The 16,380-nt window shown below is 45.1% G+C and overlaps 2 protein-coding genes and 1 long non-coding RNA gene across 11 annotated transcripts in view; 1 reads left to right on the forward strand and 2 right to left on the reverse strand.

Moving 5' to 3' along the window:
* Adrb2 (adrenergic receptor, beta 2) lies at positions 1 to 2,269 on the reverse strand. Its single transcript, NM_007420.3, has one exon. The coding sequence runs from the start codon at positions 2,038 to 2,040 to the stop codon at positions 784 to 786; it is 1,257 nt and encodes a 418-aa protein (NP_031446.2). The 5' UTR covers positions 2,041 to 2,269; the 3' UTR covers positions 1 to 783.
* The window catches only part of Gm9949 (predicted gene 9949), a 26,430-nt gene continuing 12,298 nt past the window's right edge, over positions 2,249 to 16,380 (forward strand). For 3 of the 9 annotated variants that reach the window (XR_003952512.1, XR_003952511.1, XR_003952513.1), the window contains exons 1-3: positions 2,249 to 2,891; positions 6,210 to 7,221; positions 13,692 to 13,773. Coding sequence is in view for 3 of the 9 variants with exons in the window: in XM_030250439.1 (XP_030106299.1) it covers positions 2,333 to 2,891; positions 6,210 to 6,382 (732 nt within the window). In the remaining 6 variants the exon portion in view is untranslated. Of the gene's footprint in view, positions 2,892 to 6,209; positions 7,222 to 13,691; positions 16,372 to 16,380 lie in introns of those variants that run through there. The other 6 variants (XR_003952510.1, XR_003952509.1, XR_001782499.2 and 3 more) reach the window with 6 other exon arrangements.
* Positions 14,899 to 16,380, reverse strand: part of Gm36124 — an 18,559-nt gene continuing 17,077 nt past the window's right edge. The window contains exon 5 of the long non-coding RNA XR_386275.3: positions 14,899 to 15,047. This is a non-coding gene — a long non-coding RNA (predicted gene, 36124). The remainder of the gene's footprint in view (positions 15,048 to 16,380) is intronic.

Genomic DNA, 16,380 nt, shown 5'->3' on the forward strand with positions numbered 1-16,380 from the left:
AAGCCACTCATCGGTCACGACACATAGTTTACCTGTGGTTTCCAGTGGGAGAGACAAGGACACTCCAGAGTCAAGAGGTTTTGAAGAAACGGGTGCAATGAAGTCATGGTTAAACAATTTATTTACTGTAAACTTTAGACTTTTCTCAGCAAAAAAAAAAAAAAAACCCAAAAAAACAAAAACAAAAACAAAACCCCAAAAAACAACAACAAACCAAAAACGAACCAAACAAACAAAAAAACAAAAACAAAAACAAAAACAAAACAACTGATGTTGTCCCTCAAATCCCTGCCTGCAACACTCCATTTGAGTAAATAAGTGGAGTGAGAGAGAAAGGGCCCATTGTCACAGCAGAAAGGTCCAAGACACAGGATATTTCAAGTCCAAGGGTACAGGAAGAAAACTCTCTCCTTTAGATATGGATTTCCAGCAGCAATATATATCATTCTTAATACTTGACCAGTGAGGTAGATACATGAAAACATCATCCAGACAGACAGACAGACAGACTCAGTCCTCCAGAACCAACACTCTTCAGACAGAAACCTTTAAGTTCCATACAAAGAGGAACTGAACTATACAAGAAAACAATAAGCACTCAAATACAGTTTCTCTCTCTTGTTTGCAGCTTAAAAAATAAAATAAAATTTAAAAAAAGGCAGAAGGATGTGCCTCCCCTTCTGCAAATCTCTATACAATTTTATTCTAAAGTTATTACACTCAAGTTAAATAGTCTGGTTAGTGTCCTGTCAAGGAGGGGTCTTAGAGAGTAGAAAGCCTGTATTACAGTGGCGAGTCATTTGTACTACAGTTCCTTCCTTGGGAGTCAACGCTAAGGCTAGGCACAGTACCTTGACAGTTCACAAAGCCTTCCATGCCTGGGGGATCCTCACACAGCAGTTCCTGTTCTCTCTCCTGCCCCAGCTGACAAGTGTTTGGCTCCCCTGTGTAGTCCGTTCTGCCGTTGCTATTGCTAGAGTAGCCGTTCCCATAGGTTTTCGAAGAAGACCTGCGAAGGCACAGAAGCTCTTGAAAGGCAATCCTGAAATCTGGACTCCGACAGTAGATAAGAGGATTGAAGGCAGAGTTGACGTAGCCCAACCAGTTAAGGAGGATGTAAACTTCCTTAGGGATGAGGTTGTCCCTGATAACGTGCACGATATTGACAATGAAGAAGGGCAGCCAGCAGAGGGTGAATGTGCCCATGATGATGCCTAAAGTCTTGAGGGCTTTGTGCTCTTTCAAGCAGAACTTGGAGGACCTTCGGAGTCCGTGGCCGCTCCGCCCATCCTGCTCCACCTGGCTGAGGTTTTGGGCGTGGAATCTTCCTTCAGATTTGTCTATCTTCTGCAGCTGCCTTTTGGCCACCTGGAAGACCCGGGAATAGACAAAGACCATCACCACCAGGGGCACGTAGAAAGACACAATCGAGGACGCGATGGCGTAGGCCTGGTTCGTGAAGAAGTCACAGCAAGTCTCCTCGGTGTAACAATCGATAGCTTTCTTGTGGGTGGCACGGTACCAGTGCATCTGGATAGGCAAAAAGGAGGTAAGGCCAGATACAATCCATACCATCAGGATGACCACTCGGGCCTTATTCTTGGTCAGCAGGCTCTGGTACTTGAAGGGCGATGTGATAGCAACATAGCGATCCACTGCAATCACGCACAGGGTCTCGATGCTGGCTGTGACGCACAACACATCAATGGAAGTCCAGAACTCGCACCAGAAGTTGCCAAAATTCCACATTTTCATAAGGATGTGACTGGCCCCAAACGGCACCACCGCTAGGCCCATGACTAGATCAGCACACGCCAAGGAGATTATGAAGTAGTTGGTGACGGTTTGTAGTCGCTCGAACTTGGCAATGGCTGTGATGACCAGCACGTTGCCAAACACGATGGCCAGGACGATAACCGACATGAGGATGGCCATGCCCACAACCCACGCTTCGTCCCGTTCCTGAGTGACGTCGTGGTCTGGCGCTCGGCTTCCGTTGGGTGCCAGCAAGAAGTCGCTGTCGTTCCCGTGTGGCCCCATGGCTGGCAGGTTAGCAGGTGAGCGCACCGGCTTTCGGTGCCCAGGCGCTCTCAGCGGGTGCACCTCCGACGGGGCGCAGCCGGCCGGGGGCGGACTCCTGGAAGCTTCATTCAGCGGCCGTAGGTGGCTGTGCTGGGGTGCGTCCTGCACACTCAGCTCGTGGGTGCTCCGGGCTCGCGGTGCCTGCAGCCGCAGCCTGAATGCCTGAGAAGCAGCCTTGCAGTGCGCCCTGCCCGTTATGTGCACCAGACTTTAGGGGAATTGCCCAGTGACGTGCAACAACTTTGGGCCAATGGCACGGCCGGATGCCCGGAGGGGCGAGGCACCAAGGGCCAACCCTCCCAGCCTAGCCCGCCTCCTCCTGGGGTTAGCCCGGGCGGGGCCCAGCGGCTCCCCGGAGGCCAGGCCACCGCTCCCTTCCAGCTACCCTAGCTGGGGCACCAGAGAGAGAAATCTAGGGCTGCTGTGCAACCCGCCAACCAGGCGCTGTCTGGAGGTGCTACCTGTCCGTTCAGGTCACCTGTGCGGGCTGAGAGGTCTCTGGACGCCAGTAGCGCAGGGTGCGTTTTCTTTTAGGAACAGAAAGAGCAAGCTCACCCGGACACGCACACACAGGCACAAACGCACCCTGACGACCAGGACATGCTCAGACTTATGCCGAACCACAGCCACAGCCACGGAGACACACCCGCGCCCGCTCATTCTGGAGATGACAGCTGTCTCCTGGTCCAACAGAGAGGTGGCTGTAAACAAACCCAGGAACACCCAGAAGCAGGAGGAAAGAAACACACATAAGCGCTCCTGTGGAGACATGGAGTGCGGACCACTCAGACACCGGTGTCCACATCCAGGTACCACCCGCTTCTAGCACTCATAAGTGACACCCCATTCACAGACATCCAGTGTATCCCCTTTCAGTTATTTGGCAAGAGCACAGGAGATGACTCCAACAGCTACAGAGTTTCTCAGCACACTTTGTGAAAAAATATTTTTTTGGCATCCTCCCTCCTTGAGAACCGCACCAAGGCAGTAACTTCATCCTTCGCATTTCTTTAGACCTAGAAGTATACACATTTGGGTAGGGTTGGGAAGGTGTAATTCTTAATTCTTGGGAGTGTGGCATCATTTTCTTGTTATATGGCGGATATCTGGGGATGTGCTGAAAATAAAAATGCAAGTGCAACCATTTTCAGTTTTACAATTTAAAAAATTAAACTACATTATTTATGTTCTGTGCATGGGAGTCTTATCTCTACATTTGTCTGTGCACCACATTTGTGCCTGTTTTGGAGGTCAGGACAAAGCATCAGATTCCCTAGGACTGAATATACAGATAGTATCAGCTCACAAGCTGCCTTTGTGAGTGCTGGGAATTGAACCCTGGTTCTCTGGAAGACTAGCCAAAGCTCTTAAGCACTGAGCCGTCTTTCCAGTCTTCATAATTTTCTTTTCAAACAATTTCTTTAGTAACTCTGTTTTAACTATAAAAATATTAATTGTATTAATTGTATGTGTTGGCTGGGTAATTTGCTAATCTTTTAGGCTGTGTCAGTGAATGTGCCACCATTGGGCTATTTCTGCCTTTAACCTCGCTGCCCACCCCACAATTTCATATAATTCCCTATATTAAAAACATGTTTTGTGGAGTTCATTTTAAAACTACAGAAAAAAAAGGATAGTTGAGGATAGTTGTTCCTTCCCATTAAAAAAATTCAGAACAAGACTAAGATTTCATGAAATGCTAATCTCTGCAGCTGGCAAATGTCTTGACTGTTGGGAAAAAATTAATTTTCAAGGTTTGATTTCACATGTATTATGTTTGATAGACTGAAAGTCTTTCACACGGAGTAAGCAAACATACTTTGTAGATTACATAATACCATAACAATGGCTGACATTTAGGGCACATTCTGCTATGTGCCTTTTGTGCATTATTGCATTTAATCCTTCCCACAATTCCATGGTGGTATTTTTAGCTCGATTCTCCAATGGGATCAAATTCTCTCCATCTCTAAGGGGGTGTGCTTGCAGATTTGAAATGGGGAGAGAGGGAGAGAGAGAGCGCCAGCCATTTTCATTGTGATGAGTGAGAATCAAATTCTATTGCTACCGTAAGTGCTGTTACATAGCTAAATATCAGACAAATGTGAGTTTGTCAGTGAACTTTGGGCCATTTTTGGGGGGGAGGCAGGGTTTCTCTGTGGAGCCCCAGCTGTCCTGGAATTCACTCTGTAGACCAGGCTGGCCTCGAACTCAGAAATCCGACTGCCTCTGCCTCCCAAGTGCTGGGATTAAAGGCGTGGGCCACCACTGGCCGGAACTTTGGGTAATTTACTTACTCATTTAGAACACATTACCCATTTCCTCTAACAAAACAACAGTGAAGCACTTTGTGAAAAAAAAGTAGGTGCGGTGTTTACTTGAGAAATGGGGCTTAGAAATGGAACCTACATGGGCCCTTCGGCCTCCTTCAATGACACATTTTTTTTTATAGTGCCTCAAAAATATTTCCCCTAAACCCCACAAATATCAATTAAAGATCTCTTCTGTTCACACAATTTTCAAAGCACACCCACTTTGTATTTTCCAAAACTGGGTGCATTTTAGGAAGAGGCTTTGTGTTATGCAACAACCTTTCTTTAAATACACATCTACTCAGAATTGTGGAACTAAAACACTTGAAACCTACTTCCTGTTTGTGAAGGTATGGAATATATAAGCACGAAGTTTAATCTTCCCCTAACAACAACAACAACAACAAAAAGCCTCAGGCAGAACTCTTTTAGGAGTAACACAATCTTTTATTTGCTGTGCACTTAAGTCACCCCGAACTTTAGCTATATAATTTGGGAAACATCTTTTAAAAGCCTCATACAGACTAAATGGAGAAGAGGAAATAACATTGGTCAAAAAAGGAGGTCCTGTGCCCGGTGGTCCCCACCGGTTATGACAAATGGACATAATCTCCCCCACTGAGGTAGGCATTTCAGAATGTTATCTTTTCTCTGACCTCCTTTTAGGATTCTAAGTCTAGACACAATTAAAATAGGGAAAAGCTTAGTAGAGGATTTTGTTTATTTCCTTTAGTTTGAAAAAAAAAAGGAGCCTGAAGAAATGGGGCGTGTCCTGTTCAAGGTGTTAGGAAACTTAAGAGTCTGGCCCTACCCTCCCACCCTCACTCCCTCTCCCTACCTAGCAACAGTGATTTGTTTCCTTTCACAGCGAGTAAGTCTGCTAAGGCTGCCTATGGATCTTGCGACCTTACTGAGTTAAGTAATACTTCTTTCGACTAAGCTGCGTTTATCTGATGTAAGAAAAACCGAGCTCTTTTATGGTGATTGATAGTGTCTAATTACATATTTTGTCAATCCCTTAAGACACTGATTTGCCATTTCCTGCCTGCCAAACAGGAATCAAAAACAGTTTGATTTATCTAGTGAGTGTTTGAACAGGAGTGAGGCTCTGTACTGCCAAAGAATGCCCCACACGCCACTCTTTGGACTGCTAAGAAACCTGCTGCTGGGTCTTGGCTCTGGCAAGAATTCTTCCATCTTCATGATTCCTGGGCAGACAAGCATCTGTGGAATCCTTTTGTTTAGCATGACTATCTTTTGATAATATCTCTGGGCAGAATTATCTCACTATGTTTATGTTAAATGAGGTTAAAAGCACATGAAGTACTTAGCATGCTACCACCAGGAAGAGATAGTTATTCCCTTCGTGGTATAGTTTGGCATTAAAAGCTAGATATAGAATGCATATTTGTCTCGCCATATCAGGTGTGAAAGGATCCTTTGAATACGAGTAATATGCAATTTGTTTTTTGAGTTATGATGCAGGTAGACAAAACACCATTCCCTTGAGAAAAGGAACCAGGATTTCCAGAGAGAGAAATGAACCTGAAAATTATTACTACTAGCATTCGAGTTGTCTAGTTGTATGGTGTGGTAATGATTTGGGATGAAGAATCTTAGTTTTTTGGTTTTTCTACAAGGTGCGCTCCCCAAACTCTTGTGAGGAAAACCCCCACGGGCATCTTTCACAGTGTATTGCTTCCACTGTCCAGATTTCGAACTAAAATCTGTCTTCCTTCCGTCTATGTGCATGACTCTTAAGTCTGCCCCCTTGAGGCCACTCAAAACAATCACCTCTCTCTTTTCTTTCTTGAGTTCTCCACAGGATCCCTCTGAGATCTCTCCTCCTGGGTCTGGGATACCCTGGACTACTATGGCCGATGTCTCTGCCAACAGTGCTTCCTTTAGTTGATGATGTTAAAACATTGATATCTGGACCATCCTCAGACAAGCTGCCAGTCACTTCGCCATCACCTTGGCAACCGTGAAGTGGAGCAGCGCAACCAGCAAAGCTCTCCAAACAGGTGCTTATGCCAGATGAATTTAATTTCCTGCTATGCTCCGGTTTTTATGAGAGACACGCTAATAAATCCTCTGCATCCCAGAGGCCTTGGACAAAAGGAGAAGGCATTAAAATTAGAACAAGGGAGGGGGAGGAGGCAGGAGGGAGGGGATAATTCAGTTGACCACAAACAGGACTCTTTGACCTGAAAAGAAAACCTTAATCATTCAAAGGGACTAAACATCAACAGCTTTCTCGATTGGCATTTTGCAAGAGAATTAAACCCCATAGAAAATTATCTGACTAAATATTCTTTCTAGTTATCCTAAGCTGGTACAAAAGTATCCTCCTAAGGATATAAGAGAGAAGTTGCAAGCATTTACGGTGTGAGGGATACCCAGGCCAGGGATCTGTGCATGATTCTCTTGCTGAGTAGGAGAGGAGCTGAATAATGAACGATGTGTAAGCGACGGATGTCTGGATAGGAGGGAAGCATTGGATAAATAGACAGGCCATGAGTGGGAGATGAGCACACCTTAGACCTAATCCCACAAAAGCCATGGTGTTGTGAGTAACCTCAACAAGTCATCTTCGCTCTCGGAGCCTCAAGTGTGATCTATGCACCGGGGAGCTTCCCGTCAGAAATGCACCGGCCTGCTGCAGGGAGCAAGTCACTTGAGGGCCATTGAGGAGACGAGTTCCTGGTTGTGAAGAGCCACCGTGGAGTTGGCAAAGACTACTTAGAATCCTACAAAACAACTTGTTCACAACCCCACGCTCATGTTCTGCTTCCTGTCACCCTGATTTCACTGTTCTGACTAGCAGGTATATCGTGATTTCCTACATCACTGGCCCACTTTTAAAGCTCAAATACACTTTTTTTTAAAGAAAAATTATATTCAGTCCTAACCACATATGGAGAACTAGTATCACTTGCCATAAGTAGAAAGTAACCATGAAAACAAAGCAATGCTAGTGAGATATCGTTTGATTTTGCTGCCTGCTGAAGTCCTGAGCTCTCTACTGAAGGCTCTCAGTTGAAGAGAAAGACTATCAACGGTATTTTAGTACCTAAGGAGAGTGTTTCTGTGTACCCCAAAATGCTGAATGACAATTGAGAATCAAATTACTCCTTGGTGGGTGAGGAGGGAGGGATGTGCATTGGTGCTTCCTTCTGGTGGAAGGGTTAGGTGAATAGCATTGCTCTCAGATGTTTTAGAAGATTAGAATAATGTTTAGAATAATGCATTTAAGGAACTTAGCACAGTGTTTCCAAGAGAAATATTTATCATCATCATAGTAGGAATCAATTGTTGCCCTCATCATTATCTTCAACATCTTCACCATCATCTTCATTGTCGTTGTCATCATCATCACTGTGAGTTTTTTGGGACAAATTCTATTTCAGGAAATCCTATTCGTTTCCTTAAGGGCAGTCCTTTAAATGAATAAATAAACTGATCCTGCAGGGCATGGATCCTTTCTATACACTAAATTGCCTATAGTGGACTTGGTAAGGTTTTGCATTAGATTGGTTGGCATCTTCAAATCCTCAAGGTGAGGACTTGCTTGCTGGTATTGTGAAAGAAAGGCTTTGTGAAAGAGAAGCAGCCGAGGTTGCAAAGAAGCAAAGAGCCAGGCAGAGTCTGCTTCTTGGAGCAGTGCTGGAGCAACCCAGGAGTCAACTGCTTCCTCCAATTGTCAGTGGAAAAACCCTGAACCAGTTACTTAATCTGTGTCACACTTTGCTTATCTATAAGTGTTCTTATCTCACAACCTCACGGGATGCTATGAGTGTCAAGCAAGTTAGTATCTCCAATGTGGTCAGGATTAGCTTGGCAGATAGTTTGTGCTATGTTCATTACTGATGGCAAACTCAAAGTGTGTATGGAAAGGCCCATTATTGACAGAGTTCAAAAAACAGGCTACAGAGAAGAGATGGGTCATGTGACTTGGGCTGAAGACAGCCTATGTATAAACTGCGTGGTGCTATGGCATAAGGCAAGGAGACGAAGAGTCTCTCCAATCTGAAAGAAAGCAGCGAAAGGCTTGTGGTGATCAAGCCATATCTATTGTAGAAGACGTGGGAGGAAGCAGGGCTGATGAGGAAACCACAAGAAATGAAATTGGTTGCAGGAAAGGACAGAGGAAGAGAAAAATCCCCAGGAAAGAAACACAGTGGTCCTTCTCCAAAACACGATCTTCTGCTGCCGGGGCACACAGAAGGAAAGTCATGTCCCCAGTCAATGTATCAGTTACTTTCTGTCACTGTAGTAAAACACCATCACCAAAAGCAATCTGTGGGACAAAGACAATTTACTTTGGCTGGCCCTTCCAGAGGTGTAAGAATCCCTCTTGGCAGAGAGACATGCAGCAAGCAGGAAGCTTTAGAGTTCACACCTCAACCATAGCCTGGGACAGAGAGATTGAACTCTCAAGGCCTGCCCCTGTGACTTACTTCCTCCAGCAAGGCTGCACCTACGAAGCCTCCCCAAACACTACTACCAACTGTGAGTCAAGAGTTCAAATCCTCAGAGGGCATTTGTCAATCACAACAGTCAAGGAGAGGTCAAGATGTTCCAACCGTGTCTACTGACTGTGGGTCAGGGAACATGGAGAAACTTGTCCTGACACTTCCTTGTGCAATATGACTGTCCCTAACCTGGCCTCTGTTTCCAGATACATAAAGCGATTAAGATCAGATCAAGAGTCTTTAAGATCAGTTCCTGGTACATCACATTCAAGTTGAAACTAACTGTGGAATCTGAAAAACAATAATCAAATTTTCTGTTCATCATGTCCATTACATACCAGGAACCTTGATGCTGTTTTCATTTGTAATCTTAGGTTATATTGTCATTTCTGTATGACCTTACAACAGAGAGGCAAAGCTATTCCCCTTCATGGGTGGGACAGTGGAGGTTTAAAGGCACAGGGCAGCATGCCCTGGGTTATATAATAAATAATAGAAGAAGGGCTTTTAAACTGGCTCCATCTGACTACAAGCCTAAGCCTGAATCATTGTCATAGGACTCAGCCCCAAATGTGGAGCTTCAAAACAAGGCTGTATATTCTGCCTGCTGTGGAGGACGTGTCCTGTTGTTAGGGACGCACGGTTGAGCTTTGCAAGACTGATGGAGTTAAGAGGTATCCGTTTCCACACTTACGGGAACAAGGCCCAAGAACCAAGATTTTGGGTCAAGCACCCCATTCATGATTTCTAAAAAGAGAGGCAAGATGCTAGTGCTTGCACGTTGTTGGCCGTGAGCCTCTGGGCTTTCTGCTCATGCCCCTTTCCTATGTCTTCAGTCACCTGATTTTCATCAATGCTTATCTCCTGCATGGGTTTCAACCACCTAGAATGCACGCATGCATGAACATGTATTCCAAGCTTTGGGGAAATGTCAGGAAAGCATTGCTGTGCTGTCATGAGGACCCGTGTTCAGATCCTCAGCATACAAACCCCAGCTGTGAGCCAATATATCTAGAAAGGAGCTAGCTGGAGTGTCGGGGAGGACCCCTGGAGGTCACTGTCCTGCCCGACTGAGGTGATGAGCTCCAAGTTCAAGGGATAAACCCTACCTCCAAAATCTAAGGTGGACAGTGGCTGAGGAAGAAGGCTGGACAGCAACCTCTGGACTCCACACATGTATTTAAGCATACCCACGTTCATATGTACACGCACAGGAGTTTTTCATTCAACTGGGTGGGTGCAGAGCTGGGTTTGAAATCTGCATGGGATTTCGGTGGTCAGACAAGGAAGGAGTAAATGATCTAGAAACAGCACAGGCCAAGGTCTAGAAGTGGGACCCATTCATCTCTGCTTGGGAAACAGCAGATATTCTTGGAGATGCTCGCACCCGCTATGGGAGAAGGGATAAGAAGCAGCTGAGGTGCGCTGTGAGATTTGAAATTCCCCTGAATGCTGAGGTGAGGAGGCCTAGATCCTAAGGAGAGGAGGTGTCTCCGGCCACGGAAGAGGAATCTGGAAAAATATCCACGGCAAGCTAAGCGAGGCCATTCCACAGAGACGCGCTCAGGAGCCCAGTGCCAGAGAGCAGATGAGGAGAGAAGCAGATTCCACCAGGGCCACGATTTGGGGCTGTTTATAATAGTTTAGATTTAAAGAGGCGGGGCTAGGGGGTGGGGAAGGAGCTAGCTGGAGCAGGACAGACAAAGGCAATAGTTTTTGACATGCACTGTTGTTCTTGAATTGTTTGGGTCATGGTTTCTTGGAGGTCTGAAACATACTAACACAGCTAAAATAATCATGCTATTTTACCATAGCATGAGGGTAGGGAGGAGATTTGCAGATAACCGCAAAGAAGTAAAAGTAGAAATTGTTAGTTGGTCTTTTTTTTTTCTTTTCTTTTTCTTTTCAATCTGTTTAGAAGGGGAGGAGGAAGGATGTAAGTAAAACCAAACCAGGAAATGAAAATGATGATGGGGAAAACTTAAACAACGAGGAAGCTTCTAGAAGAGAGCTGGAGCTGGCCGCAGCCCTTCTGTGGGCCTGTTTTCCACGCTGTGTGCATCTCTATAAATCATCTTTGCATACGGTTTGCTGATGGTCCCTTTTGAACAGTCCAGCAACAGATCGTTCTGCCTCAGAGGTGCCCTGAAGGGTCACCTCAATCCGCAGGACCTTATTTCAGCAAAGAAGCCTCTGGGGTGGCTGCAGACAGTGAGAGGGGTGGTGGGAAGCCTAGCTCCGGCCACACTGGCCCTTCTCAACCCTCCCCTCGTAGGTCAGCGTTTGCACCGGCTGTTCCTGGTGCTCAAAGCTTTCTCTTCCCCTGTTTAACACATTTGTGCTTACTCAGTTCCTAGTTTTGAGCTTAATTGTCACTTCCGGTGGCGGTCAACTTTCTCACCCTAGATACATCACCGAGCCCCTTGCTGTCTCAGCGCTATCCCGAGACTCTCTCTACCTTTGGTTTTATTCGTCAGATTATTCTACTAATGTCTTTCCCCTAGAAGACTTCTCAATGCCTCAACCCCTCATCTGCTGGAGTTCTGTGCATGTTGACACTCAAGAAATCATTGTGAGGGGCAAGCTCCCATTTTACTGTTACACTTCCTCATTTTGTGTGTTCCAAGTCCCTTCAAGGACTGTAGGGCTGGGATACTGCTCACTCACTTCCCCCTCCACAGACCCTCACCGATTAGCCCCACCCCGACCAGCCCCACCCCGACCTGTCAGTCACGGAGGTGGGGTAGCCCCGCCTTGACCTGTCAGTCAGGTAGTTAGCCCCACCCTCTCTTTCTCACTCCCACTCTCAAGACTCCACCCTCAAGGCCCACAGTCAGTGCCTTATTCAGTCTTTTCCCTGTATCCAGTGACCCCCTCCTCTCCAAGCTGTTGTCAAACAAGGCACGTTTCCTTCCTCATATTTAAACAGTGGGTTCCCAAGGCTACAAGACAAAACTGCATCACTTCCTCATTGCCTCTAGACATGCCCCCCACCCCCACCCCATTGCTCCTATCACTGCTGCTGTGGGAGTATGAAGTTGTATGCTTGTTATTATTTTTGTTTGTTCGTTTTTTTATTCTCATGCCAGTTAAATGTTCTGCCACCTCTATCTTTCCTGGTCCTTCTAACTGCCTCAGGAATTTCCGCAACTACACAATCTGCTCCTGTTGTTTATTGGTACGCAGACTTCAGTGAACTCAACCCTCCCCTCTCTGCTGGGAGCAATGCCTGCAAGTTGGCATTCACAGGTTTCATCGGGCCCACAGATGGTTTTTTTGGTTTGACCTGCAGAGTTTAAAGAATTAACCAATTTCCAGCAGTTAAAATTGGAATTAGGTGTACAATTTTAAAAGTGTAGCTTCTCACAAAATCATCAGTGAACCAAGCTTACCAGAAATGTGGAAATAGTAAATAAGAGCTGCAAGGGAGAGTTCTCCACTTGGCTGTGTGGTGTTGAGTTTACTAGAGACCATCACTCCCTAGATACTCCTGGTTTTCAGGCTAAGAGGTAATCGGTCATCTACCAACACATGAGCAGTGATTCAACTCACGGTGGCATTTCTTGGTGCTAGTTTCCTGCCTTGTGAAGACCCCCACCTTACTATTCATATTTGGCTTATAAGCATTTTCAACTTCAGGCAGAGGTCGTAGCTCAGTGGTTAAGAATATTCACTGTGCAAACGTGAAGGCTGGAGTTCAAATCTCCAACAGCCCCGTACAACGAACTGGTGTAGCCGCATGTATTTATGGCTCCAGTGTTGTTAGAAGGTGAAAGCAAAGAATCCCCAGGGCTGGCTGACTGCCAGCTCGTTCCAAAGCACGAAGTCTAGTGAGAGAATCTGTCTCAAGGGAATAAGGCAAGATATCTGATAACTTCTTCTGTTCCCTATACCTGCAGGGGCATGCAGACAGACAGACAGACAGGCAGGTACACACACACACACACACACACACACACACACACACACACACAATTGTTAGTCCCTTATACTTATATAGTACTTAAAATTCACAGATCATCTTTACTTTTTATGTGTAGGCTTGAAAATATGGATTTTTAAAATGTTCAGTTTTGCATTTCCCCACCTCTTCTGAAGTGTCTCCTGTAAGCACACTCTTCTTTTCCAAAGCCAGAATCCATGAAGAGAGGCACCTGCGTGTCTTCAGCCGTGGATGCTAGCCAGGAACACATAGCTCTCTGTGTACTATTTGCTTATGCTATTGGGTTCAATATCTAAGTGGGTCACTTCCTATCTTGTGACGTCACCCTAGGCTCATCAATTAAAATAAATTCACATCACTTCTTACTTCCACAGTCTTGTAATTGTCTTACTGAGGTACAACATACAGATATATAAACATTTTTGGTATATTTCATTCATTTTATGAGTATATTTTAGTTAAAAAGGTTTTTAGTTTAAATATGAAATACTGTGTCCCATTATGGTATTTTCACATATTACATGTCAACAAGTGTTCATAAAGCTCCTCTTCTGGGAGGCATGATTTGTGTTCATAATCCCAGAACTTCGATGCAAAGGCCAGAAGTTTGCAAATGCAGGCCTGGGCCACATAGCAAGTTTTAGGCCAAGAACCTTGAAACCGAAATAACTAACTAAAAGAGACAAGAATATTCAACAACAGACTGTTATTTTGTACGTAGTGCATAGTGTGAGACAGCACACCTGCTTGTGTTAGCTCTGAGCTTTGCCGGCTCGCGAGGCCGTAGGATTGCACATAAGGACACAGACTTTGCTCTCCCAGTTAATGAATGGCCATGCTGAGATATGAACTGAGTCTCCCTATTTTTTAAATTCCCAGGTGAGCCGTGGGAAGCAGAGAGACAGAGACCTGGGGCAGCACTGCAGCGAAGCAGTTGCACAGAAACCCCAGGCCTTTGCAGGTAATTATCAGCTCTCAGTCACCTCCCCACTGTGTTTCCGTTCCCTACACCTCCACCCCTCCCACCCCTCGCTGTCACTTTGGTAATCTCTCCCTTTATTTCTCAAAGTTTGCAGTTAAACCTTGTACGAGTGGCTCATTTTGGAATCAGTGTGATCAAGAGTCACCCCGATAGAGAAATACAGGCCTGGCTTCCTTCCTTTATTGAGACACATTAACAAAAGCCACAGAACCAGAAATGGGAAATGCTCTCTATTCACGCACAGGATGGTAAAAGAAAGATAGAGCATCTTATAGACTTGAGGGTGTCAGCATCACTCACAATCCCCTGGTGCTTCTCATACCAATCCTTGTACATGCTGGGAAGGGCTCCCTAGCATTTTGCGCTTCCTTCCTGCCACAGAGAGTGAACCCGAATCTCAGAAGAGAAAAATGTTGTGTAGAAGGATACGGTTGGCACATGACAGCCATCAATAGAAACCCAGTTTTCAGGACTCATCCTTACCCCTGTGGTCCACAGGCCTCTGGTTCTGGCTTTGGCTTGTGCTGTTCATGCACGTTGATGCTGCTGCCTCTCAGATCCTCTTTCACGTCTATGATGTAGGTGCTGAGATCTGTAAACTCCATTTCTGAGGATTTCTTGCTGGGTGTCTTGATGATCTCACTGGCAGCCAGGGATAGTTGGTACTCACTGCCAGCTCATCTCAGCGCCCCTGGGTAAGCTGTCCCCCTGCTCTGAAACCCATGTTCCAGTCATATGATTCTTCCTCTTTCTGAGATCTAACTGTTGCCCAGCTGTGAACTTCCTGTGCATGCCATTTTTCTGGCAGCCTCTCCGCTTCCTTCTGTTCTTTCATTCTGGCTGGCAGTCTCATCCTCCCAAAGTTATTCTCACCAAACCTTTCTGGGGATTTTGTTAGCACAGCCTTTGGGTAACTGTGCAACACATTCCTTGCCTTCAGTGCTTTTTATTTGAAACAACCAACACAACTTCTCATCTCTACACTCAACTTCAATCAGTACAATGTTTACAAACTTTTCTAGCTCTTTCAGCCCTTTCCTTATGAGTATACACAAAACCACACGATAGGTGAGATCTGAAAAACAAGAAGAGGCGTTGACATTCATTCACAAGGTCTCAGGATCTGTTTGGGTTGTGAAGCACACTGAGAAGTTGCCAGGACTACCAGGAGTTTGAAGTCTTGCAGGGAGTGCAGGTACGATAAGAGCTCTGGTGATGCGGGACACTGGGAGGACAGCAGTGAGGCCTTGGCTCTGAAATGATGAGGTGGCAGAATGGTATGAGGTGCTTAGAAAGTCAGATGTCACCGAAACTTGAGAATCAAGCAGGAGTGAGGTTGTCAAACAAGTATGTGGGTTATGGGAGGCTGTTAGGGAGACATTGAGGGCAAAGATACAGATAAGAAAACATGTCAAGGCCTGTCCAGGTGGGAGTTGTTATCTTCCCCTGGGTGTATACACTGAAGTCCTCAGCCCCAATCAGAATGTGACCTTATTTGTAAAAAAGGTTGCAGCATGGCATGTGTGTGTGTGTGTGTGTGTGTGTGTGTGTGTGTGTGTAGTTAAATTAGAGCATAATAGAACAGACATGAAGTTTCTCATCTAATAAAACAGGCGATCTTAGACAGGGGGCAGAAACAAAAGCAGAGGACCACTCAGGTAGGGTGTCAAGACTGTATGGTTGTGTCTACATTCCAAGGAATACCAAATGCTGCCAACAAACCCAAGAAGCCAGGAGGAAAACCCACTGAGCAAGTTAGGCTCTCATAACACCATTGATTTCAGACTCAGACTGTGAGATAAGATGCTTTCTCGCTGGAGCCACACACACCATCTCCGGTACTCTTTTGAGGCAACAGTGATACAAACCAAGAGCATAAGCTAGGGAGCAGTGGTGAAGCAGGCTCCATGGCTTGGTAGCTACTGTTTTCATTCAGCCAAGATCTGGGCTCATAGGTATTAGCTTATTTATCCCATGACCACTAGAAGAGGCACATACTATCTATTATCTAAAATGAAGAGAGAGAATCTCCAAGGACTCTTGATGAGTTGGCTAAGGTTACTCATTTCATGTGTGATGTTAAGGTCGGGCTTTGAATTTAGACTGTGAAGTATCTGTTGGTAACACTATTACTCTATGGATGTAGTCTTTTATTTTTTAATCTTGAGAATAATATCTACATTTAGAGACTTTGAGAGATCCAGACTACTTGAAGTCTAATTTGTAAATGATATATTACTCATTACTATAAAAGATAAATTTATAAATGATAAAATAAAAATAACCTATAAATGATAAATGTACTCTTTTTTGTGTGGATTTACATGGAATTTGACACACAAATCATGTCACCACCATGAACTGAGAACCACTGTCCTCGGAGGCTTTTTAAGGAGAGTGTAATGGTACAATTTTTATTTTAGTATAGAGAATGGGCTGGACAAAAGGATGAGTTGACACTGACTGTATTAGGAGTCATTTCTCTGGGGAACTTTCAACAAGAAACAAAGGTCAACTATAAACTATTAAAATTTCATCTGAGATCCTTTAATAAAGACTCTTTTAAAAATCCCAAAATAAGTGGTG

This window comes from Mus musculus, chromosome 18, assembly GCF_000001635.26.
Source record: "Mus musculus strain C57BL/6J chromosome 18, GRCm38.p6 C57BL/6J".
Taxonomy (NCBI): domain Eukaryota; kingdom Metazoa; phylum Chordata; class Mammalia; order Rodentia; family Muridae; genus Mus; species Mus musculus.

Excerpts from the sequence above, each read along its gene's own strand:
- Adrb2 (NM_007420.3), bottom strand. The coding sequence starts at position 2,040 with ATGGGGCCACACGGGAACGACAGCGACTTCTTGCTGGCACCCAACGGA.